This window comes from Emydura macquarii, unplaced genomic scaffold, assembly GCF_026122565.2.
Source record: "Emydura macquarii macquarii isolate MOO-44397 ecotype Brisbane River unplaced genomic scaffold, CSIRO-AGI_Emac_v2 contig_3390, whole genome shotgun sequence".
Taxonomy (NCBI): domain Eukaryota; kingdom Metazoa; phylum Chordata; order Testudines; family Chelidae; genus Emydura; species Emydura macquarii.
The window spans coordinates 2,728,435-2,753,661 of NW_027133527.1; the positions used below are offsets into that span (position 1 = coordinate 2,728,435).

A 25,227-nucleotide genomic window follows, 5' to 3' on the forward strand; every position below is an offset into this window, starting at 1 on the left:
CAATGGCAGGGCTCCCCCTCCCTGATCCCCCCCTCCACCCAACTGCCACCCCTCTCCCTGACCCCCCTCAGCCCAGGGGCAGGGGGTCCCCCACTTCCCTGACCCCCCTCAGCCCAATGGCAGGGCTCCCCCTCCCTGATCCCCCCCTCCACCCACTTATAGGAGCTCCCCCTCTTCCCTGACCCCCCCTCAGCCCAGGGGAAGGGGCTCCCCCTCCTCCCTGACCCCCGTCCAAATGCAGGAGCTCTCCCGACCCCCCCCTCCACCCAACTGCAGGGGCTCCCCCTCCTCCCTGACCCCCCTCAGCCCAGGGGCAGGGGGTCCCCCACTTCCCTGACCCCCCTCAGCCCAATGGCAGGACTCCCTCCTCCTTGACCCCCCCACCCAACTGCAGGGGCTCCCCCTCCTCCCTGACCCCCCTCAGCCCAGGGGCAGGGGGTCCCCCACTTCCCTGACCCCCCTCAGCCCAATGGCGGGGCTCCCTCCTCTCTGACCCCCCTCCACCCAACTGCAGGAGCTCCCCTTCCTCCCTGATCCCCCCTCCGCCCGGTGGCAGGGGCTCCGCTCCCCGCTGTGCTAAGGGCTCTAGGACCAAGGGCGCCGCGGTTCCCTCCAGCACTTCGCGCGGGACGCCCGCCCCTTCTCAGCCACAGCCAGTCAGGCACAGCCAGTCAGGCACTTCCCGTCCCGTCCCGTCCCATTCCTGCCGAATTCCCCGCCGCACTGTCGTGACGAGAGAGGGAAAGGGCGCCGTTGACCCATTTTTACGCCTTGCCGTAAAGTGACGCCGCCGCCGCCTGCGGGCGAGGACTACATCTCCCAGGATGCCCCGCGGTGTCATTTCTATTTTTTTTTTTAAACATGGGGATTCGCTTCCGCTGTCGGCCTCGAGGAGGCTCCTCCGCCGCTTTCCACATCGTCGGGAGGGTTACACTCGCGGACAAGGGTAAACAGAACAACCGAACCGGGCCCGGACATCACTTCCGGGTCAGGGGTCACAGCCCGAGCGGGTCATGTGATCGGAAGATGGCTGCCGGGCCGGGCGCTCTGTGAGGGAAGTGGCGGTTCCTGTTTCCAGCCCCAGCCAGCCGGGAAGGAGCGGGCCGGGAGGGGCTCGGCTGGCGCTAGCGCCTGGTGTGGAAGAGGCCCCGGGCCGGGACCCTGCGGGAGCAGCCCGCCCGCCCTGCCTTCAGGGACAGCCCGAGCTGGCGGGGTGAGAGCCGGCCCCGACCCTGCCCCGAGCCAGGGCAGAGAAGCGGCCCTTGCGGGCGAGCAGCCTGAGGGAGGAGCTGGCGGGGGGCGGGGGACCCGTTCCTTTGGGTCTCGTGCCTGTGAACCTGGGGCGGAGGGAGAGGCCGAGCCCCACGGACTGCAGGAGTTGGGGGTACCTGGAAACGGCGCGAAGCTGTTCTCTGAATGCGTAGCTGGCGCTCAGGAACCTGATCTGGGGACTGAGGACCGGGGGACATGGAGAACTAACTTGCCAGCACCTTGGATGAGGAGGGTTGACTTCCCCCTCTTCCCCCAGAGACCCTGAGGTGGGGGGAGCTTAGCCCTGGACTGGTTGGGAAAGGAGTCAGTTCCTTTGATCTTTATTTTTTGGGTTAGGGGAAGGGTTCCCTTTTCCATGTCCTTCCACTCCACCTATAAATATGATAAGCGCCCCTGATGTGGTGGCTTTTACCAAAGAGGAAGAGTTTGAAGAGGAGGCATACAATGAACCACCCCTGCCCGAGGAGTACTCTGTGCCACTTTTCCCCTTTGCTCACCGTGGTGCCAACCCCTGGTCCAAGTTTTCAGGCTCCAAGTTCACCAAGGACTTCATTCTCATCTCTGAGTTCTCAGAGCAAGTGGGCCCTCAGCCTTTATTGACTATCCCAGATGATGCCAAAGTTTCTGGCACTTTTGATCTCAACTATTTTTCCCTCCGGATCATGTCTGTGGATTATCAAGCCTCCTTTGTGGGGCACCCTCCTGGATGCGCCTACCCAAAGCTAAACTTTGTGGAGGATTCCAAAGTGGTTTTGGGAGATTCCAAGGAAGGGGCTTTTGCTTATGTGCACCATCTAACACTTTATGACCTTGAAGCTAGAGGCTTTGTGAGGCCTTTCTGTATGGCGTACATTTCCACTGACGAACACAAAATCATGCAGCAGTTTCAGGAGCTTTCTACAGAGTTCTCCAAAGCATCGGAGTGCTTAAAGACTGGTAACAGGAAAGCTTTTGCCAATGAACTCGAAAAGAAACTGAAAGACCTCGATTACACCAGAACTGTGCTGCACAATGAAACAGAGATACAGAAGAAAGCCAATGACAAAGGATTTTACACAACCCAAGCCATTGAGAAAGCGAACGAACTGGCTAGTGTTGAAAAGTCCATTATTGAGCATCAAGACCTGTTAAAGCAAATCAGGTCATATCCTTATAGAAAACTGAAGGATTCTGATTTCCATCCATATGAGCCAGAGTGTGCACTAGATCAAGCTAATGCAAGGCTTGATCAAGACTCTACTACCTCGAACCTTGATGAACCTGGTGAAATGCATGTTTATGCCCGGATGCCATCTTACACGCCTAAACTCATAAAAGCAAAATCTGCCAAATGTTTTGACAAGAAGCTGAAAACCTTGGAGGAACTCTGTGATGTTTATTTTTTCACTCAAACTCTTGATCAGTTAAATCAAATAGAGAAAACATTTAGAGGTGATGTGTGCTACCTTTTGACAAATCAGATCAGTAAAGCACTTTTAAAGCAACAAACTATAACTAACTTCCTTTTTGAAGATATGTCTATTGTAGATGAAAAACCAGCTGAAAAACAGTACAGTGGTTGCCAGGGATTTAATCAAGAGATTATCAACACCAAATGTTTGGAAGAATCTCCAATTCCTAAAGTGTTAATCAGCTTTGGATCTTACAAGTCTAGTGTGGAGTCTGTACCTATCAAAATGGAGCAGGAGACTAAAGATTCCCAAGAACCAGAAATGACTGAACCGATTACTTTTGACCAGGAGAATTTGGAATACCTTGATGCAGATATTAAAGGAAGTGTCAGTAGCGGTGAAAGCATTGAGGTTTTGGGAACAGAAAAATCTGCTTCTGTTCTGACACAATCTGAAAGCCAGGCAAACTTGCCTAGCCATCCAAGTCCACAAGTGGTCAGGAGCAAGGCAGTCAGCAGAAGGACCATCAGTGAGGACAGCATTGAAGTCCTCAGCTTGTGTCCTTCAGAATCGTTGATCCCTGAAGATTTTAAAGCAAGTTACCCAAGTGCCATTAATGAAGAACCATATGCAGATGATGAAGGGGGAGGTGTTCATTTCAGCCCACGTTTACATCCAGTTAATGTTGAAGAGATGGAAGGCAATTCTGAACAGGAGAAATTATTGCCAGTTGATTCTGCCTGTTGTATTGGAAAAGAGAGTCCAAACTTTCTAGAGCCTCTACCTGACCTATCACAAAAACATTGTGATGATGATGGTGTGGTCAGTATTCCACCCCAGCCATACAGGCAGGTGGATCAGGGATTTCATGTGAACTTCACTGACTGTTCTTCACGTGATGATGTCTCAGGAGGACTCCTTTCATATGACCTTGATCCACACTACTTAAGCAGCAGAGAGGTCAGTAAAATTAGCCTGGATGAATATTCAGACTCCACAAGCTATATGAGCAGTGCAGCATCCACCTGTTCTGATAGGACTCCTTCTCCTGCTCATCCTGTCAGTCACTTAAATGAAAGACACAAAAAAAAGGCTGGCCAGAATGCCTTGAAGTTCATTAGGCAGTATCCTTTTGCTCATCCTGCAGTATACTCCCTGCTCAGTGGAAGGACGCTAATAGTGCTGGGGGAAGATGAAGCAGTGGTAAAGAGACTTGTGACTGCTCTCTCCATCTTTGTTCCTAACTGTGGGGTATACATCAAGCCTGTTAAACACTGGGTCACTTCCCCTTTGAATGTCCTGGATTTTCAGAAGTGGAAGCTGATTGGACTGCAGAGGTAAACTAACAAAGATCTCCTTCAAATAGTAGGTTGATGGGCTTATTCGTGTCAAGAGTCCAAGCGCATAGTTCCCTTTTTGAGATTTATTTTCAAAAAGAAAGTATTAAAGGGGAATTGATACTGGAAGCAATCCCTCCCCCTCTCAGGAGTCACTTTTGTTGGGTGGGGTCTTGCTGCTACAGATTTCTGCTTGGTAGGTATACGTGTGTGTCTGTACAGGGGATAGTATTTCCTCCAATACTTTCCTTCCCAAAAATCCTTTTAAGTGTTAAACTTCCAAAGCATTCTGCTGGGTGTTAGCTGTCTGATTCCTGGTACAGTCAATGGAAAATCATACAGCTAAAATACCAAAAACCCCCATCCAGCAAAGCATTCAAGCAAGTGTATTGGTCCAGTGCTTTGCTGGAGCATGGCCATAATACTTTAAGATGTCCCTTTGAATTGCTTCTGGTGCTCCCACCAGAGGTCACGGAACCTCTTGTGTAGAAGTCTGCTTTTCTTCTAACTGAAGTTTGTTTTAAACTGTCCCCCTTGACATGTGCCTTTAGTTCTTCATTACGTTTTTATTCAGAAATGTGCATTTGATTAAATGAAAGTCTAGAACATCTGACCAACAGCAGTCATTTGAATTAGAGGGAAAGTGGCCTGCTTGTATCAGTGTATTGGTAACACTACTATTCAGGTGATGGAAAGAGGTGCAAAAATCCTGTTCTGAGCCCTGTGGTGACGTGTCTAAATACAGTGGAACATGTGTATAGTGAAAATCTGTACTGTGAAGTGGAACGAAAAGCTCAAACTGCTCCGTGTGCTGCCAGGTTGGGCTTATTGGGAAACTTTTGCTTTGAGTGAAGATATTCCGTGGCAAAGTAGCACTGGAAGAGGGTTTCCCTGGGCCTGCAAGATATTTATTAATCTAATTATTCAGTTCTTAAAACGTAAGGTATTATCTTGTTTGCTACTATATAAAAACAGCCATAAAACAGTGCCCCTGCATGTTTACAGGGTTAAGCTATGTAAGTTTACACTGTCACTTTACCCCATAGAGAGAATATGGATCAAAATTTGTAATGCTAAGAGCTCAGTTACAATAACTGCTGCTAGAATAGGCATTTTTTTTAGCCTAAATGACAGTTCTTTAACTGGGCTACCCGTTACTACTGTGCTCGGGCTCTGGGTTGAGAGTAGAGTGTGGAGAGATGGCTGCTACTCCCCTGTTAGAGGTCAGCAACTCTTTCCTCTGGTTTGAGGTTGGGGTGTGCCTCTCCCGATGCGGCGATCTTAACCACATGGAATTGGAAGCACTGGACAGAGTTCTCTTGGGGTTACAATTGTCTCGGTTCAATCACATACACTTGAGTCCTTGTTAGTTTGACTGCATGCTGTGAATGTGCTTTGACTTCACATCTCAGTGAGAAATGCCCAGACTCTGTGGTGGAACTCTCATATAAGGATTTTTTTTACAAAAAGTTACTCTATAAGTAGAGTTTCACCAACATCAAAGCAACTACCTACCAGAAATAATTCTGGGGGACATGGGCAGCTGTTGGAATGGGGATCTCTAAAGGCTGTTCCTTCTCTTCCAGTATGGAACAGTTGTAGCAACATTTGCGTCTATTCACCAGCGATCTCTTCGTACTTCTTGTGCATCCATGGGATAGTAATGACTTGTCTTTTTATCTCCCCCCGTCCCTCCAAGCAGGAAACAGTAATTCCCAAGGAGTTTTAATTTAGCATTTAACTTCAAGGTGCTGATTGCACATTGACAGCACACTGGCAGACCATTGTAATGGACTACTGCTTTGCCGAGAACTGACAGTCCGTTGAAGCAGTTGAGGCATTTTCCTTCAGTGTAAGATGAGGTTCACTGTGGACACCTATAGAAGCTCCTTTACATTCGACCTCTGCTACCAAATCCAAGTGAGATATATATTCTTAAAGATTATCACAGTGTAGCTGATGAAACCTTTCAATCTAGTCTGTTTGTACAAACTTCATGTCTTTATATCGCCTGTCAATGTTTCACAGCTTTCCTTGTGTTCCTTAGCATGGTCTATCTCTCTTCTCTTTTTCAGAGTGGTTTCACCTGCTGGTGTTAATATGTTGCACTTCTTGAGTCGATATAGCCGGTACATCAGCATTCTGGATGCAGACAGCAAGACTCTACGCTGCCCCCTTTATAAAGGAACCCTGGTGCCCAGACTTGCTGATCACCGCACTCAGATCAAACGAGGAAGCACCTACTATATGCATGTCCAAAATATTCTAACTCAGCTGTGTTCCAAGGCCTTCCTGTACACCTTCTGCCATCATTTGCACCTTCCCATTAATGAGACAGAAACAGAAGAGTCCATTGTGTCCCGTAGGATGAACTTCCTTAAACTTCATCTGGGACTTGTGAATGAAGATATCAAAGTGGTACAGTACCTAGCAGAGCTGCTGAAATTGCAGTACATTCAAGAACCTGTCAGGGGCATTAATCCTGTGCTCAGATTTGACTATGTTCCCAGCTTTTTGTACAAAATTTAATATCACTTGGGCTGCCCTTCTATGGATTTTGATTTTGCTGAAGATCATCTGTACTTGGCTTTGATGCTATTTACAAATATCTGCTACATCAGGAAGGATGCAAAACAGTCAACATATTTGCGAGCAAGACTCTGCTGTGCAGAAGACAGTGTCTGAAGGAGCCTGATTTCTGTGTGGTTCCCAGCAGCTGAGAACTGGACGTAATTGTACCCCAACAAAAAAAACGAGATCTAAAAATATTGGCCACTCCATCTTTAAATGTTAAAGGGACACTGTCAACTTTTAAAAACCTTACTAAGAACACCATTCCATTCATGCTCATGGCAGTGAGGGCTGGAGAAATCAGCTTCCTTATGCAGTGACATCTCAGTGCATGGTAACTTGTACAGTCAAGTTCAAACTTTGCATTTTCCTGGTGACATCAGCGTTGCTAGTGCATAGACCAGAGTAAAGTATAAAGTATGAGGCCTGTGGGTTTTGACTGTTCTACATACACAACAAAATACATTTGCCCAAGTGTGGGAGTGATATTGATATATATTAAAGCTTCCAAGCATGATAGAGGCTAAAAATTACCTGCCCACATTAAATAGTTCACAGTGCCCCTTTGCATTGTCTGTGCTCGTTAATGGTTCGTGGAATTGATTGTTGCTGAGCCTATAAGCTAGAGATCGAAGTACGTATACTTCTGTTGACTTCACAGCTTTGCTAGAAGAAGAGAAGGTTTAAGGAATCCACCTGAATGTTAAACTGCACAGAGGCTCCCCCTTCAGTGTGAATGTAGAGCACTATGCCTTGTTAATTTGCACTATACTGTTTGCTTGATGACTGGGAAAGGAGACCTACAGGTCTTTAATGCTTGCTAAGACTTCGCAGCACTGCTGTGGTGGAACCTTTAAGGAAATATGCTAGTTGTATAGCAAGAAAGGCACCAGCTGGGTGCTCTCCCAGAGTTCAGAGAATGAGTAGTGCGACTCAGCTGAAGCTGCACTCATAGGGAGGGATGGGGACAAGGAGCCATTTAGGGCAGGCTGCCCAGCTATTAGCACTCAGGAGAGATCTGGAATGAATGTACTGGACTGGATTAGTCCTTGGTAGTTTTGTGTTGGGGGCTAGATTGGCAGCGGATAGGAAAAGGCATGCAGGCTTGGTGTCCAGCGCGTGCTGTTTCTGGCTGTGTCTCACCACTCCAATTTATTTATTTATTTTTTTAATGCCATGCCTTTGCAACTTCTCTACTACCTCTACCATAGCATCCGTTGGGTAGTTCTGGGTGCTGCAGTACTGCAATTTACTGAGCCCATTGATTGGATATTTGAGGACTTTCAGAGCTCCTCCAACACTGCAAACTGTGCCAGAACCTTCCTGTTGCCTTTATGGTGATGCCAGTAGAAGATTTTTCTCTTCTTCTGGTCAGTGCTGAAGGATTCATGCTCTGCTGTTGTCATGCATCTCTTCCTTCCATGCGACTCTCCCAGGTTACATCTCATCCATTGCTACCCCTTGGCTAAAGATTGCTGCAGCACATCCAATGCCAGTCCCCAAAGTTCTCTCAAGGGAGAGAAAAGTCTTGCTGGAAAAGATCACCTTGGTTTTATTTCTTTTTAGCATTGTTCTGATTCGGGAGGTGGGGATGAAGGAACATGGATTTTACTAGAGTAGCTGAACTGTGTAATAGATATATTTTTAAACCTGTCTAATGTGATTATGAGAGACAGTGCTGAATCTGAATGTAAATTTTCTAATGTACCAGAGGAAGTTGCAGTGCAGGGTGTTGGGTTTGTCGGTGTACTTTAGATGCCATTGAAACGTGCCGCGATTCGATAGCTGCACTCTTATGTAACACGCATCCCAAAGAGAGGCTCCTTGGAGATATAGCGCCCATAATGCTGTAACACGGACTCCTCCTTCTCACACAGAGGAACGTCTTTCAGACAGTACTGAAGCAGTGGGGTGTTTCAATGTTAGTATTATTACCGATGGCTTACAGTGAGACCAGGTCAAACAGGCAATGAGGAGGTTCAGCAGGCTCACTAACGTCAGAGGTTGCTTGTGATTTTTTTGGCATGCCCCATTGGGAGCCAGTGTAAAGTAGCCTTTTGCTGAAGGGCTGAGCAGTGTGTGCATGTGTCATATCAGCTTTCCGTGTGCGCTGCAGAATTGTTTTCACATTTAAAAAGCACGTTTAAAGAACTTTTCCTTTTCCGATTCTAAATGTGACCGCCTGTACGCAGTTATTGCATGTGAACTGGGTCTGCTAGTGAAAGCTATCTTTATGCTTATATAAAAACAATGTAATGTACTTGGTGACTGAAGCCACTGGTTGTTAATTTAAGGGTAGGTCATAATAGCCTTAAGCCTAGACAAGATTCCAAGTAGAAAAAGAACAGCTGGGATCTTATTAGGAACTGAACAATACAGGCAATGTGACTCAGTCTTAACCTCTCTGCCTATTGATGGATTGGAAATATATTAATCTCAAGGCCTCATATTGGTACTGAAAAATAACCTGATGCTAATTAGGAGTGAGGAGAGTAAGACGTACTGATGTCTTTGGAAACTTTTGGCTCGCCCTAGCTGACAGTTCAGAACAGCAGAGCAGGACTGATGATGGCTGCAGTATAAAGTATTATGGGACATGCTAGTTACAGCAGCATTTATTTGTACTGTATCTAACCAGATTCCTAAGGTGGTAAATGAAGATTCTCATTTTTCTCTCTGTTCAAAAGGGCATCAGTGTCTAATGTTCTGCAAGGTGGGGCTAGCTGCAGGTTTGCTTCCACCAGTCTCACTCCCCTGATCTGCCTATCGCCATGCAATTCTTAATTTCAAAATCTTCCCCCACTTTGGGGGTCTACCTGGACCATATGACCTGTCCCTTTTGCTCCTGATTAAGGGGGGAACTTTATACTACATGCAACACTTTTATTTGCTTTAATGTTGAACAAGCAGTGCAGGTAAACATACTTCAGGAAACTGAGAGGCTTTGCTAACCTGGGGGCACAGAGACTATTCCACTGAAGTAGCTAGGGTGGGTCTTAAACGTGAATTGATAGATCCTTGTTTCTTGTGAGTCCCTTTTCCTTTTATTCACAATGGGAGGGGAAAACCTACAGAAACCTGAACTGGCAGCTAGTGGTTGGAAAGTTGATCAACTCTGGAAAGTTGCCTCATTTGACTGAAAGCTTTCAGAGTCTATGGTCTTACTATACTGTAAGGAGGACTTTACCTGGTCCTTAACCACATTGTCTCAATACCTTCAGCTATTAGGAACCGTTCATTAATTAGGAACTTGATACTAATGGTCCCCACTGCTGATACTGACCCGCATAACTTGCTTATACTGGAATTGTCACTGCAAATACAGGGCATGTTGTTTTTCAGCCACACTTTAAACCATAAGTTGTACCAGACCCTGCAGGGCTAGTAGCTTCAGTTGGACTTCATTTAATAATGTACAGCAACAAGCTTGGAGACCCAGTGTCGTCTTGTGTTCTGTAAATGCTGCCAGCATGCACCCCATGACATGTTGCATGGCTGGCTGTGGTTCCCACTTCCTATTTTTGTGGTGTCTGTGTCAGGGAGACGTGGTTTGTAAGCCGCCCCCCATGAGAATTCATCAGAGCAAAGATCTCCCCTGGCCTTCTGCTGACTAACCAGGATAGCAGGTTGCAATTACTGTCCTCTTGCTTCCTGCGTTTGAAGATGTATTGTTGGCTTGCGCTCTGAATTAAGCTAGCCTCACGCTTTCAGATACAATAATTAGGATGGTCAGCCATATGGAGGGAGGTGATGTTAATCCTCTACTAGTTCTGTTTCTCAGAGAACAGTGCTCAGATTTACCTTAAGCCAGTAGCGATAATTTCTAAGCAGCTCAAAAGCTGTTTTGCCTTTAAACTACAATAGGGAAGTACTGCCGGTGCTATAGCAATAGTAATAGATCATTTTGCAAGGGGCTGGATAAGTGGCGGGGCTTTAAAAGCCTGTGGCGCAGAGGGCTCTGTATTCTCGCTTTTCATTAAGCAGCAGAATCAGTGCCATCAGAAACCCTGATTGTGCACGCTACGGCGCGCCCCACTCACTTTCCAATTCAGTGCCTGGGAAATTTGGGCCCCAGATGGATGGGAGCTGCTACATCCATGGGGCTTGCTGTTGGGTTAGAGCAGTGACAAAAAACAACCGTCCTAAGAAAAAGCTAGAACAACTTACAACTGGAAATTCAGGGAGCTCCCAAGGAGGTTGGTCCTGAACTACAGTGCTCCTGTTGGCCACTGGACCCCAAGTGAATAGTGCTATATAAGGGCTGGTCTACACTGAAAACGTACGTAGGCACAGCTATGTCTCAGGGGCGTGAAAAATCACTTGGGCAATGGAAGAATTCTTCGCTGGGTCGATGGAATTGATAGCTGCTACCTCTCACAGAGGTGGATTATCTACAGCACTGGTTGAACCCTTCCCCTTGCTGTAGCGAGTGTCTACATTGAAGCACTACAGCTGTGCCACTGTAGCATTTTAAATGTAGACATAGCTTTAGCCAGCCAGTGAGAGACAAGAGACTGGACTGCCAAGACACTGTAAAGTGAGAGCCCAGAACCTGCTACCATAGCTTGAGAAATCATAAACCTACATGCTGGTTGCTGAGATGCATTTTAACTGGAAGGCAGAAGCACAGGGTATCTGGTCCCACCAATTACTCGGAGCAGAGTAGGTCAGTAGATCAACAGGACTGAGGTAAGAACGGCCTTTGAGGGCCGCGAGTCGGCTGTGATGAATTCTCGTCTTATTTTAAAGCACCGTTATCTTATTACTGCATGTCAAGTTCTTCGTCTGTACCTGTGTACAGAGCACCTGCATCAGTAGTTAGAGCGAGTGTCACCTGGAAGAAATCCAAGCAGCATGTTGTCGTGTAGTGATGTAGGTGTTCCTGCACAAGAGCTTAACAGATGTTAACACCAAATGTATAGTCTGAGAAATGTACTTTTAAAAAAATTATTTATTTGGGTTCAGATATTTTTGAAATACAAAAAAAAAAGTTGGTTGTATTTTTTAAAGCTTATTCTTGTCATACATTGTGGTTACATTCTAATTTGACTGTGCTTATTAAAAAAATGGTCCTGACTCAGCTTTGGGCTCAGATGTTTGAAAAGCAGGCTGGACATTTTGGCTTGGAATACTGATCTCATTAGAAACACTGATCAATAGGGGAAGTCCGTAGTGTGTGCCTCGGAGTTATAAAAGCACCAGAAATGTGTTTCCTTCAGTAGCTCAGCCTTGCCAAATTGTACTTGGACTAGTATGTCTGGTGATCATGATTACAATGAAAAGTTGCTTGTCCGAGTTACTCTCCCATGGAGATTGGGATTGTGGAAGGCTCAATTAACTATTCTCAGACTTTACTGCCTTAAAACATATTTTGCTCGTTTTAGGCTTTCCTACTTCAACTTTTAAATACAAAACGTGCCTGGATGTTAAGTGGCTCCCCTGGGAAATTTGAATAAGTTGTAGCAGCTTATGTTGCTGAGAATCACTTTAAAATATGGCACATATCCATGGCTTAGAGCAAAGCCTGCTCATGCATTCAATTAAATCAGTAGTCTGGAAGGATGCTAGCTATAACGTGTTGAGTATCTGCAGTCCCCCTCACCTCCAGTGGGAGATAGGGGCATCAGCACCTTTGCAGATCTGTGTGTAATTGGACTTGAGAGCTACCCTGTTTGTCCTCATTAAAAATGCAGCTGATGTATTAAAAATCAGGTGCCAGTTTCAATCCATTAAAAAGTGTTAAGTGTTGCATTGTTCATAGTTACTAGAAAAGGAACCGTTTCCTAAACGGAGGCTTACCAGCCCCTTGGTTGTGCCCACAAGTGTGGGGCACTGCCCTACAGGGATAGCCTAGGGGGAGAGGTGAGTAAAAATAACTTTTAAAACCATCTGCCTTGAGGGAGCAAATCATTAAGAGGAGAAGAGAGGATGTTAACAGAAGTGGGGCAGGGGGGACAAGTGACACGTTTCTCTCTGTTCCCTTTGCTTGTCAGATAGCAACAGCTGCTTTCCTAGCACCCCGTTTGCTTCCGCATTGCTTCCGCAGAGCTCACCAGTAGCTCTGGAATGGGGTGCAGCTGCTGCCTCGTTTTAAAGGACAGGCAGGCCAGGGAGCGGGAAGGCAGCAGCAAAGGTTTCCACCTCCTCTTTGAGAGACTTGAGAGCCTCCTGGTACTGCTCATCGCTCACCAGCCTCTCCTTGAATTCCTTCAGCGTCGCTTTTGGGCTCATGTCGTTCTGAATCCTCAGCGTCAGCTCTATCCCTGTGTGAGCAATAGGTTAATGCTGCCAGAGGGTGGCTCAGACCGACTAAGGTTCCTTCCCTGTAGCGCATTTAACGCCACCCCCGTGAGCTGGACAGTTTGTGAATTCAGTGGCACCGGGAGGGTAGGGGGGTGTCTGAATGCATGGGGCGGGCGGTGCCCTGCTCCGACAGCTCTGCCAGCCCAGCTGCCGTGCAACACGGTGGTGGGCTTAAGACACCTTTTTCTTACAAATGCGACGGGGAGGAGTCAGTCGGACGCTGGGCCTAGCTTGCATGGGAGCTGCTGCTGTTTTCAGCTGAAGGGTGGTTGTTTCCACCAAGGAGTGACAAAGTAAAAAGCGGCCGTAACACACCGGGAGCAGGTCTCAGTGCGTCACAGCAGCTGCCATTACTGGCAGTCTACTTTAGGGCCACAGGGGAGTCCGTGGCACCAACCGCTCAAAAAGCTCCTCGTTGGAAAATGAGCCAAGTTCGATCCGTTGGATTAGGCTTCTACAGCCGAAACCTGAGCTCTCTAGCTGCTGGAGCCACAGCTCCCCTGTCCTCGGCCAAGCACGGCTGCCTCAGCCTTACCTTTGTGGATGAAGCAAGCTACTTTTCGGAAGTCCTCTTCCTGGAATCCCCTGGAGGTCAGCGCTGGTGTCCCGAGCCTCAAACCACTGGGGCGCAAGGCACTCTTGTCACCTGTGTCAAAAGAACTCCGTCAGGAGAGCCACCCTCCCACAAGCGCCACTGGAAGGAGCAAGCTGAGTTTTCATGACCCAGCGCTCTTGGCTGGAGTTAGTTTGAGGGCGGCGGGGGGCAGGGCCCTTCATCTTAGAGCTCTGTCTAGGTTGGTTTGGGGGCCGTGTGCCTCTCTCTACCCAGCTGTCAGAAGGATGCTGCATGGTGGAAGAAGGCTCCTGGCCTCTAGGTTAACAAAGCCTTGGCTGGGTAGCAGTGACCCCACTGATCGGCTGGAAGCACCAGTGAAGAGCTACATTTAAGTGTGGCTGGGCTGGTGAGAAAAGCAAGCCATGTCCTGATCAGCCGGTGCCAGTTCCCTTTTAGCCCAGCATGCGGCCGAGCTTCTGAGAAAGGGAAGAGCAGCCACCACACTCCGTTGCCCCCCAAGCTCCTGACAGGAAATACCTCCAGCCAGTGAGGCTGTGCGGCGAGTCTCCCGGCTGCATGCTAGAAGGTGGTGTCAGCAGCAGGGAGGCTGGGACAGAGAAGCCTGCCCCTGCTTGCAACCTGCAAAGCACCAAGTCAGCTCCTGCACCTACAGGCTTCCCCCAGGCCCAATGGTTTGAAGCACTGATCAGACGTTGACAGCAGGGCCGGCCCGAGCCATTCTTGCGCCCCAGGCAGACTTTTGAATTTCCCCCTGCGTCTTACCCTCCCCCGAAAAATCCAGCTGCTCTGTCAATTTCAGGGGCAAGCAGCAGCTTGTCCATTTCACTTTTCCGGTTGAGAGTAGGGCAGCACCTAATTAAATGGCACATGGTTATGTAGTCCCTTACACAGGCAGCTCCAGCATGGAAATGCAGCCACTTCTGGGGTGGAGCGCAGCACAATGCAGCGGGAGGGGAAGGGGGAATTTGGGGTAAGGACAGGAGGCAAACAAGTATTCTAACATGGGAGTATTTGTGTCTGCAGAGAAGCCAGGCTTGTGCTGCTTTAATGGCTTCCCCCCACAGGCACAAGCACCGAAGACCTTAGAGTGAAGCCTGAATTCACCCTGCTGGGTGTGAAACTGGGAGGGGTCCAGGCTCATGGGGCAGAGAAGATGCGTTCAGCTCAGCTCACTGCACTGGCCCTGGGTTTGGAATTGCGGCGCGGGGGCTGCTCAGGGCACAGCCCCACGGCAGCAGTGTGAAGCTGGCTCATCCAATAATACCTCCGAGTAAATCGACCGCAGAACAAGCCGACAAGTACGAAGGCCGAGGGCACGGGAAGGTGAAGGGTTAATTCTGGGACAGGAAGACTTATTCATGCTGCATGAACATTCCCAGCTGCTGCCTTTCCTGGCTCTCCAGCCGGCAGCAGAACACACCGAGCACAGGACGGCCTGCCTGTTTTCAGTCCAGCTGCTGTAGGAAACCACCTGGCCTGCCTCAGACCTTTCTCCTCTTGGGGTCCTAGCCCAGAGCCGAGATCTGTCCCCTTCACCCAAGGGAAAGTTTCTCAAGTGAGAGCAGGTTTGTCTGGCCTGACCCTATTTACTTCCATGAAGTCTCTTCCTCCCTCTGATTGAAACAGTTGTAAGTGTGGCCACAAGGGGGCCCAGAGCTGGCAACACTTATGTCAGCCACGACCCTCAGATCTGCAGCCCTCAAGATAAGGCTCCTGCGTCCACATTTTGGCACCTAGCGAAGTGGCCCCGATTCCCCAGAGATCCCGAGCAACCCCCGCTCTCCAGGTGCTGCCCAGCACCAGTCTGCCAGCTGGGTGAAACTGCAAACTCAGCTAAGCATTCAGTTGAGAGAGGACCCCCTCACCAGGGCAGGTGTTCTTGTTACAGGCAATGGAACAGACTTCCAGCACCCGCTCGGCTCTCCCGCCGTCTGTCCCTCTGTTGCGCAGGTCCACGAGGATCAGGTGGTTGTCAGAGCCACCTGGGAAGAAGACAGATACAAGGCCGTGAAACGGACACAATCTAGGGTGTGTTGGGAAGTCAGGTCACAGGGGCTGGGCTATTGGAAGTTAAACACGTGGGCTTGGTCCTACTCCCACGGAAGGTGGCGGCAGAATGACCATTGGCGCTATAAACACAGCGCCCCACCGACGGCGGGGAGCAAGAGTCTGGCTGGAACAGGAGCTATCCGGAGTCAAGAAGAAACAGGCCTGCTAGCTGAAGCATCCCTTGTATTTGCTTGAGGTTCGCTGCTGTGTCTAGGGCTTAGGCCACTACAACGTATGAGACGGCAGTTATTTCTGTGCCCCACGCTTTGCGCTCAAACTTACCCCGCGTGGATGGACAGAGGCAGATCTTTAAATTGTTCCCTGCATGTGCACCCTAAAAGGCTGTGTTATAACAGGGCTCTGGCCCTTTCTGTAACCATCGCAACCCAGCCTGAGCCCAAGTATTCACAAGGGTGGCGATCAGGCCCAGGCCCATTACAGCAGGAACTGGAGTGGATACCTAGAAGCTGATCTTACCCGTGACGACGTGGTAGCCCAGCGCGATCATAGCTGCAGACAATGCCTTGCAGTTTGCGACAACCTGCTGTTGATAGGCTTTGAATTCCGGGGTCATGGCTTGCTTCAAAGTGACAGCGATTCCTGGACAGAAAGAAAAAGCATCAAGTCTCCTGGCTGGCATCGGGAAGCCAGGCTGCTCCGTGCTTGGAGTCAGCAGTGACCCGGCGTATTGACAACGAAACCCTGGCCTGGAAAGCTGAGGCATGATCCTTCCCAAGCCAGGCCTAGAAGAACAGCTGTGATGGCATTAAAGACCCAGCCCTGCATTGTCACAGAGCAGCTCTTTGCTGCACAAAGCTCCTGTTGGCTGTCAACGCTGCAGAGTCTGCATTTCCGCTAGCTGTGTCGCACAGAGTTCTGGTGACCAGCTGCAGTGAGGCCCAAGGGCTTTGGGGACCCACCCCAACAGAATTTAATTCTATTATACAGCTGCCAAAATCTCTCACTGCCTGACGCCCAACGGTCGGACAGATCAGAGTCGCAGACCCAGTGCAGAGGGAGATTTCTACAGCGCAGTGGCCAGCTGGTTAGAGGTCAGCTCTTCTTCCGTGTGGTACCTTTCCCCCATCTCAGCACTGAACGTCAAGGGCTGGATCCAGGACTCTCACAATGGTAGGTGATTTTCCTATCTATTTTTTAATCGAGAGGGAGGGGAATGTGGGAATCCACAGAAAAAAGGCTCCTCTTAATCAGCAGGAGGGGCTCGGCGAGGGGAGAAGGGTTCCAGCCGGAGGATGGTGCTTTGCCGTTCCTCAGTGCCATCTAGCAGAGGATCTCAAAGCTCTCTGCAAACTGATTAGCCCTCCTGCCCTTTGAGCCATAGGGCCGTTGTACGGATGGGGAAAGAGGCAGAGAGGAATCTGACCCACTGTCTCCCACTCTCATGCAGGGGCCCGGCTATGGAGGCAAGGTCAGCCCTTGATCTTCACATCCCCACTCAGCCAGCAGCCCTGGCTGCCTTCAGCACTGGAGTTTTCCATCCCATGCGGTGCAAGGTAAGAGGAACTTCTAGAGACCAGCAGAATATTGGCTGGACCCTTACCTTCTCTTGTCTAGTGCTGGTCCAGGGTGGCTGTAAACTCCTCCTTAACACCTCTCATCCCTGAGACCCTGCAGTGGGCCCTGCCCCCCTAGCTTATGAGGCCTGGCCGGGACCCCCACGGGGAGCCAAACATCCATTCGTTTGTCAGCCGCAGGGGGCACCGCTGAGCAAGAAGCGCTTTCTCTCCTGCTTCCAGCCCTGCCACCTTGGCTAGAACTAGATTCCTTCCCCCCAACTCCCCCGCCCCCGGTGTGTGTGGTGCTGCACGGGACCTCCTCACCTGCGATGGCGTGGTTGTGAGGCCCTCCCTGAAGTCCTGGGAAGACGGCTTGGTTGATGAGGCTTTCCAGGTTGTACAGAATTGCCTTGCCGGTCTTGGGATCCACGCTGCGAGCTCCTAGGAGGAGGGAAAGGGGGACGGTCACCGTGTAAGGAGTGCATCTCGATCATTGCTCTTCATTGCGACTTCTCCTGTGTGCTACACCCAGGCAGGTTTAGAGCCATCTCTTTTTAACCCCTTGGTGGCTGGAGTCAACGCTAAGCCCCGGCAGTGTGTTTGGAGCTATACAGAGCCCGCTGCGGCCTGTGGGAATTGTAAACTAAAAGTGCACCAAGACATCAGTGGGAGAGGGGGTTGGTGGGCTTACCGGAAGGAGAGAGCTGAGCAGGGATCTGAATGAGGAAAGGGCAAATGTGTAGCCCACTCTGTGGTGCTCTGTCCCCTTTAAGTGGGGACGGGGTCACAGGCCGAGGTTAATGAGCCTGCTCAGTGTTGGCTGAGGAAGGTGGATCTTTCAATCCCTGCTGCCACTCACCCGCCCTGGGGTGAGGGAGTATTATAAGTGGTGGCCTGTACAGGGAATGGAGCTGGGCTGGGGGAGAGAGCCAGGCAGGGGGCAACCCAGAGGAGATCACAAGGGAATGGAAAACCAGGAGTCATTGGCAAAGCCGGGAGGGGGGAAGGAGGAGAGCAGAGAAGGAAGCCGGGCTGGGCAGCTTTGCGAGAGGGGAACGGTTAATCTGCACAGCTCCAGCAGAACAGCGCCCCTCTCCCAGCACGCCGAGGAACTGGTTCATGGCAGGCTCCGTGGGAAGCGTGTCCCCTGGTCAATCGCCTGCACCTCTCCCTGGAGCCTCTAGTTCAGGGGTTCTCAAACTTCGTTGCACAGCGACCCCCTTCTGACAACAAAATTACTACACGACCCTGGGACGGGCGAGCAAAGCTTGAGCCCAAGCCTGCTGCCCCGGGCAGGGGGAGCTGGAACCCGAACCCCGCCGCACCAGGCTTCGGCTCCAGGCCCCAGCAAGTCTAACACCAGCCCTGGTGCCTCCATTAAAATGGGGTCGCAGCCCATGGTTTGAGAACCGCTGTCCTAGTTCATCCTTGGACATCTGCCAACCAAGTCGCTCACCCAGCCTGTCCTATTAGTTCAGGGATCTAACACTGCAATGGGACGGACAAGCCCCTTTTACCCTTCTCCTAAAGCTGCAAGCTTCGCTTCCATGGCTCCCACCAGCCAGCGGACGGACCAGCCCTGCCTCCTATTCCTCAAGCAGCAGCTCACAGGTCGCCAACGGCCCACCCAGCCCAGCCTGGGGCATTTCATCCTCTGCTCGCTCCGTGGCCCAAACCTTTTCGATAGAAGATCATGCCGGCCCTGCAGCCTCTCAGCGTCTTGTGAGTCGTGGTCGATACGACGTCACAGTATTCAAACGGCGCCGGCACCACGCCGGCGGCCACCAAGCCACTGATGTGGGCCATGTCGGCCAGGAGATAAGCCCCGTTCTCATCTGCGATCTTCCGCATGCGGGCGTAGTCCAGGTTCCGCGAGTAACAGCTGACGCCTAGGACAGGAGAAAACCCCAGCCTCAGGGTGTCACTGCAGCCCTCGGAGACACACCTGAACTAGTTTTAATTTAGCTAGTTGGCACCTCTACAGCAGTGTAGCCCCAGCAGCACGGGCCATACAACCCCTGGGTAGTCAGTCAGGTGGCTAGCTCACACAGAAAGTCGTGCTGCCCCGGCTTCATTGCTCTGGTGTCCATGAAAGCTAGATTAAGGCACCCCTGGTCTAGGCCACTGAAATAGCAGCTGCTTGATTCAAACCAGTGCATCCCCCCAAGAGCCTGCAAATAGGGGGGATCCAAGGGAAAGGGGTGACTGACTTGCTGGTGGCTCCTAGTCCCCTGCTCCAAATACAGTGCCGCCACTCCCCGAGTCACTGCAGTGCCGGCCCCGAGGCAGCTCAGGACATGAGTCAGGATGCTGGGTGTTTGCTGAAATTTGTCACGCTGCCCCTAGCTGTCTCCCCAGCGATTAAGCCCTGTGGCCAGAACGGCGGACTGGCTGGGATCTTTCACTAGCCTGGAGGAAAGGATTTCGAACAGATTCGACCCGCCCAGAGCCTCCATCAGCAGCTTTTCCTTCCCCAGCTGCTTACCTGCAATGATCAACTTTGGATGGAATAAGCGGGCATTCTGCTCCAGCTGGTCGTAGTCTATATAGCCAGTGTTGGGATTGACCTGGTGAGGGAGAAGGAAGAAGAGATACGAAGGGTGAGCATTGTGCACTGCCAGCCTTATAGGAGAGATGGCAACATCTCGTTCTGCTGCACTCCTCCTATCTCCCATGGAGCCCTCCCAGGGCAAATGAAACTGTGTTAAAGGGTTAATGAAGGCATCTCCAAGACAATGAGTGTTCCCTGCTCCCTGGAGAGAACTTCCTGTGTGGCTTTCTGCACAGCCATAGTCCGCTGATCTCCTTGGCACCGTCCATTGAACAACCACAAGTCGAGTCAGCTGTTGGACATTAGCTGATCCAACTCGCTGAGGAAGCTAAGGGGAGAAGTTGGGGCAATTGTGGCATAAGTCTTCACGCACGCTAGCTGGATTCCCAGTGCAAACACTGGCTTAAACCACCCATCGGAGTCCGGCCCAGGTTTTGTTCCATTCTACCCTTGGGATAATGGCACCAGAGCTGGAATGCTGCATGCCTCCTCCCTTGAGACCAGAGACCAGTTCAGAGCTATGCAGAACTGGCAAACTCTGGGCTGGCCATCAGCACTCGGGAGAGACAACTAGAGGGATATTGAAGCCAAAAGAAAGTCACCCCCCTGCCTTCAGTGGGTCTTGGATCAGAACCTGAGTGTTCATGCTGGACCCATCAGCCTCCAGCACAACGATTTGCTTCAGGAAGACTTAACCCTTTGGCATCCACTGTCATAGTGCATTTTGTCTCTGCTAATACGGGACACACTAAGAAAACCCAGCTCCAAGGCCAGGCATAAAGCCAGCGTAAGCAGGTTGCATGGAAGAGGGGTGACAATTGCTGGCCTCCACCGAATCTCCCCGCGGTCAGACCGGATTTCCAAAGTCGGGTGGAATCCCCCTTACTTTGTAGGGCATGGATTCAAAGAAGATAGAGGTAGCTGAGATTTTCTTCTTGTCCGTCATGAAGCCATGCGTCAGATGTCCCCCATCGGGCAAGTCCAGACCCATGATCCTGCCATGCGGCTCCACCAGAGCAGTGTACACCGCAAAGTTAGCGGGGGATCCTAAAACGAAAGGCAGGTCATGAGCACCCCGGGCCCTTGGTACTGCTGCATTCTAGGGAGGGTGGGTTTGGTTATCCAAGCTCTGACTTTGGGAAGGGGTCTTTAAAACCATCCCCTCTGTTGAGCACACCTCCCCCCCACTTGTATCCAGCCCATGAAGAGAGGGTCGAGTTACAGAATGCAGGGGTCCCAAGGGATTAGCAATTGGCAAGGCCATCCTCTTTCCCCTAGCTCCAGGGAGGATCTGGGCATTGTTACCTGAGTACGGCTGGACATTGACCCCCCATTTCTGTGGGTCCAGCCTGTAAGTCTCCAGAGCTCTCTTCTGGCAGAGGATCTCTAGCTCATCCACGAACTCTGTCCCACCGTAGTATCTGCGACAGGGATGAGGAGGACAGAAGTTTTACAGAAGAGACGACGATGCCTCACCTTCCCATTTCCAATGCAAACGGCAGAGTACGAGCTCCCAGGAAACCTTCGTCCCTCCACCCCCCGGATCCGTTCTGAAGTGCCACGGCTCTGAAGCTGCAGTCCTAGCAGTAATGTGGGAAGCTGCAATGCCACAGCCCATGCTGGATTCATTCTGTGAGGATCGAAAGGAGTGAAGTGCAGAGCATCTGCTAAAGCTTTGGGAAAGGAACAATTTATAGCTGATGGCTGCTTGGGCCCATAGCGGGCAGAGCAGTGATCGCTTCCTCGAGGATTCAGACTTTAAGTTCAGAAGGGACCATTATGATCATCTAGTCTGACCTCCTGCACAATGCAGCCACAGAACCTCACCCGCCCACTCCTGGAATAGACCCCTGACCTATGACTGAGTTACTGAAGTCCTCAAATCATGGTTTAAGGATTTCAAGTACAGAGAATCCACCAGCAAGTGAGCCGTGCCCCATGCTGCAGAGGAAGGCGAAAAACCTCCAGGGCCTCTGCCAATCTGCCCTGGGGGAAAATTCCTTCCCAACCCCAAATATGGTGATCAGTTAAACCCTGAGCGTGTGGGCAAAACTCACCAGCCAGACACCTGGAAAGAATTCTCTGTAGTAACTCAGAACCCAGTCCATCTAACATCCCATCGCAGTCCATTGGGCATATTTACCACTAGTAGTCAAAGGTCAGTTAATTGCCAAATTAGGCTGTCCCATCATACAGTGATCTGAGCAAGGGAGGTTTGGGCTCCCTCCCGCTCACAGAGAACACCATTTGGCTGTGAATCCCCACGTTCCACACCTTTGTCCCGGGTACCCCTCCGAGTATTTATTGTTCATGCAGGAGCCCAGGGCCTCCAGAACCGCTCGGCTTGCAAAGTTCTCGGACGCAATCAGCTCCAACCCAAGCCTCTGGCGCCGCTTCTCTTTCTTGATGAGGTCGTACACCTTTAAGAGAGAAGAAGCCCATCCTGATCAGTTCCGTATAGATCTATCAAGCGTTCTGCAGCACGGTGGCAGAGGAAATGGGAGATGAGACCAGTGGAGGGAAGTGACAACCCAGGACTGGATGAGAAGCCAAGGCTCAAACTTGGACTGACCTGCCATCCCGAGTCAGTGTCTCAGGAAGATCAACGTCCCTTTGGCCGCCCAGGTTCCAGAACTGGGAGGATGAATGAAGATCCTGCGCTGCGATTGCTTACGTTGCCCCTCTGCCGAAACACATGCAACCCTTTCCCCACCACAAGCCCTGGAAAAAAGCCCTCTCACCTCTGGGTCGTTGGTATCGAGCGGTTCCACTACCATCTTGTTATGGGACACCCACAGTTCAGCATTGGGGAGCGCTCCATTGATAGCGGTTAAGTGAGCCATGCTGGAGGGGTCTGCCTGCTTGGTATGACGTGGTCTGAAAACAGAGTGGGAGAATTTGTAGAGCACTATTAAAAACAGCCCCCAAATGGAGGTGAACTCTATAGCGCTCCCCCTCCTCCTGTATTGTTTTTAAACAGATTCCTTTCCAGTCTGTCACCTGACATTCCATTTTGCAGCCTGCAGGGAGTTAAGGGCCGAGTTATAAATTATAAGCCCCAATAAATATATGAATACAGGGCCTGATCCAAATCCATGGGAAGAACGGATTTCAGTGGGGTTTGGATCAAGCTGATAATGAAAACCCGACCATTCTTAAAGAGACCCCCATCAATTTAAAAATCTAGTCAATTAAAAAGTGTCCTTTCTGAACTATACCTGTCCCAGCCAGTTTTTGTGGTTCTACAATCACTTTCTTATTTTAGCTGTTTTTCTTTTGCTTGTTGCTGTGTGAGAGATCCACCCTTAACGGGAAACCAGTGACCTGACTATACAGGGGAAATAGCAAAACTGTGCATTTGCCAGCACTCTGCATGTGATCAAAATCTCACTGAAGAGAAAAGTATTTTTGTTTCCTCCCAACTCTTAGTTCTAGAAATGTTAGGAATTACTTGTAACAGTAGTTGGTAAATACATTTTTGGACAGAAGCATGTGTTTTTAAATTGCTGCTATACTTAAAGGGATAGGCAGGGCATGAAACATACAAGAGATATTAAATTCAGCACCATGTCTGATAAATGTCTCTGCCACCCTTATTTACAAGCAGCACCTTGCACGCAGGAGTAGTCCCATTTAAGACCACAGGATTTCTCATATGAGCCAGGTACTGCTCAATGTGAATAGAAGTCACAAAGCAGGTTGAAGGCCCAGAGTATGCGTGTTACAGTATGCTGGATCCATGCCAAGCTCCATATTTAAGTAAAAGTGACAATCACACCTGACCAATGCAATCCAAAAAGCCACACATCCACTGATCAAAGTCCGTCAGTGCAACTTCTGGGGAGATCTATAAGCTAACAAGCGTAAACTCTCAGAGTCATGACGGGACAGAACAGCCTTTATCTTAGTCAAAACCAAAAATTCCTTTTAAACATTAATGCCTGAAGGCTAGTGAAAGGCCATGTACAGCTAATTAGGCAATCACATTGTTTACCAATGCCAAATAGCTAAAGTCCATCTGGAAATCTGTTTGTCTACCCAGACTTGGCAAGGAGCAGCTGGTTAGAAGAGTTCCTTTCCCCTGCAATTCTAAGTTTATCTCCACCCCCCACATGAATCTGCTGTTATCTCTTACCAGCACTGTCAATTCTGCACCGCAGAAAAGCCAAATTGTAAAAATGGAGCCAGAGGGAATGAAATGTTGCTTAGGTTGGAAAAGTAGGATTTGTCATTCTGGATCAGAGCACACACTGGATCCCTCCTGGCTGATATCCCAGCTGCTGCCAGACCAGCTCATCCTTAATCAATCAATAATAAGCTGGTTTAGAGCATTTTTCATTGGTACGTCCCACAGCGCTTTACAGAAGGTGGGTGGACAGATACTGTTCTCTCCACTTCATCAGTGGGAAAAGCAAGGCAGGGTGAGGTTAAGCAAATCGCCCAAAGGCACAAAGAGCAATTGGCCGGAACAGAACTGGCTCCCTCGTTCTCAGTCCACTATCCTAGCTACTGGACCATGCTCTCTGCTAAGTGCTTATAGTGTATTCAGCGCTGTACAAAAAAGAAAAGATACAGTCCCTGATCCAAGGATCGGGTCGGACCCGCTGGTCCATCAGATCCTGTATCTGAACACTAGCAGTAGCCGACACAGGATGCTTCAAGAAAAGCACCAGGTAGTTCATCTTGTGCTACCGTCTGTGTTCTAAACTGGGGCTGGAGATAGCTACGGTTCAAATGATAAGATATTTACAATCAATTATAATTTTCCCATGCCTCTGCAGTAGGCCTCAGGGGGGAAAAAAAAGGATCGCTTTCAACAGAAACCTTCCCTCCCCCTTCAAGAACGTTAGCTGCTTTCAGCCACTCTGATTTAGTTTGCACTTGAAACCCACTTTCCAAACAAACCGCTGTTCTTTAAAAGGACCCCAGCTCTTTGTGCCCTGCTGCAAAAGAGGGAGGAAATCACTTCCCATCTCACCAGTGATTTTGCCCCAGCCACCGCTCCATGACCTCCAACTTCAACCCTGCCACGCCGGTCAGAGAGGCGCTGGGGGCATGAAGGAGACAGCCAGGCCCTCTGTGATTCTAGGGGGTCCCCAAACAGAAGCATCAAGACCCTGGCTCCAATTCCCTGTTGCTTCCCCGGGCCCCCAATGCAAAAAGCACGAGGAAGCCCCTGCAGATCAGATAGGGAGAGTGACAGCGACCCCACCCCAGCCCCACGTGCATCTGTACTGAGATTTCCCAGGGCCCCACTGCACCTGGCCCAGGGAGCCGCTAGGACTCCAGCCCAGCGCTGGGAAGCAGCGCCGCTGGGACCCCCCCCTTCCCCGCACTCACCAGGCTCCCAGACGCTCCGAGCAGAGCCAGCCAGCGGCACGCACCCTTACAGCAGCATGGCACCGCCCGCCGGGGCTGGAACGTTCAGACACTTCTCCCCCACCCCCCTTCGGTCTCAGCCAATCGGCGAGCACCGAAGTTGGAATCTTCGGAATCGCCGCCACCAATCGGGGGCGTCCAGGCGATCCGTCCCGCCCTCTGCCCCAGTCTATTGGTCTAGGCCGAGATAGCCGGGCTTGCTTTGTTAGTCACACGCCGGCCCCGGAGCAGCACGTGGGTGGGCGCGCTGGGCGGGGGTCGGGTTCGCTTGCGGGCCGCC

At 50.4% G+C, this 25,227-nt stretch overlaps 2 protein-coding genes across 5 annotated transcripts; one reads left to right on the forward strand and one right to left on the reverse strand.

Moving 5' to 3' along the window:
* Window positions 1-1,001: 1,001 nt before the first annotated feature.
* On the forward strand, window positions 1,002-11,652 carry SMCR8 (SMCR8-C9orf72 complex subunit). Of its 2 annotated transcripts, none has more exons than XM_067534297.1 (2): window positions 1,002-4,000; window positions 6,076-11,652. In XM_067534297.1, exons 1-2 carry the CDS (start codon window positions 1,653-1,655, stop codon window positions 6,527-6,529), a joined length of 2,802 nt encoding a protein of 933 aa, XP_067390398.1. In that variant the 5' UTR covers window positions 1,002-1,652; the 3' UTR covers window positions 6,530-11,652. The 2 variants fall into 2 exon arrangements, with proteins under 2 accessions (XP_067390398.1, XP_067390399.1); XM_067534298.1 differs by having other exon boundaries at window positions 1,002-4,028; window positions 6,076-6,193.
* On the reverse strand, window positions 11,505-25,007 carry SHMT1 (serine hydroxymethyltransferase 1). Of its 3 annotated transcripts, XM_067534301.1 has the most exons (13): window positions 24,909-24,927; window positions 23,704-23,866; window positions 22,310-22,445; window positions 21,843-21,988; window positions 20,874-20,989; window positions 20,455-20,615; window positions 19,503-19,584; window positions 18,694-18,906; window positions 17,342-17,458; window positions 15,978-16,100; window positions 15,317-15,433; window positions 13,410-13,520; window positions 11,505-12,834 (listed from the first exon to the last, which is right to left on the reverse strand). In XM_067534301.1, the coding sequence occupies exons 3-13, from the start codon at window positions 22,409-22,411 to the stop codon at window positions 12,662-12,664; spliced, it is 1,461 nt and encodes a 486-aa protein (XP_067390402.1). In that variant the 5' UTR covers window positions 22,412-22,445; window positions 23,704-23,866; window positions 24,909-24,927; the 3' UTR covers window positions 11,505-12,661. The 3 variants fall into 3 exon arrangements, with proteins under 3 accessions (XP_067390402.1, XP_067390403.1, XP_067390401.1); XM_067534302.1 differs by lacking the exon at window positions 23,704-23,866 and having other exon boundaries at window positions 24,909-25,007; XM_067534300.1 differs by lacking the exons at window positions 23,704-23,866; window positions 24,909-24,927 and adding an exon at window positions 24,547-24,684.
* Between the last annotated feature and the right edge of the window lie 220 nt (window positions 25,008-25,227).

Coding starts and splice junctions, on each gene's coding strand:
- SMCR8 (XM_067534297.1), top strand. CDS start 1,653: ATGATAAGCGCCCCTGATGTGGTGGCTTTTACCAAAGAGGAAGAGTTT. Junction 4,001..6,075: donor AAGCTGATTGGACTGCAGAG/GTAAACTAACAA, acceptor TCTCTTTTTCAG/AGTGGTTTCACCTGCTGGTG.
- SHMT1 (XM_067534302.1), bottom strand. CDS start 22,411: ATGGCTCACTTAACCGCTATCAATGGAGCGCTCCCCAATGCTGAACTG. Junction 20,990..21,842: donor GAGGGGTACCCGGGACAAAG/GTGTGGAACGTG, acceptor TCCCTGTCGCAG/ATACTACGGTGGGACAGAGT. Junction 16,101..17,341: donor TCACAACCACGCCATCGCAG/GTGAGGAGGTCC, acceptor CTTTCTGTCCAG/GAATCGCTGTCACTTTGAAG.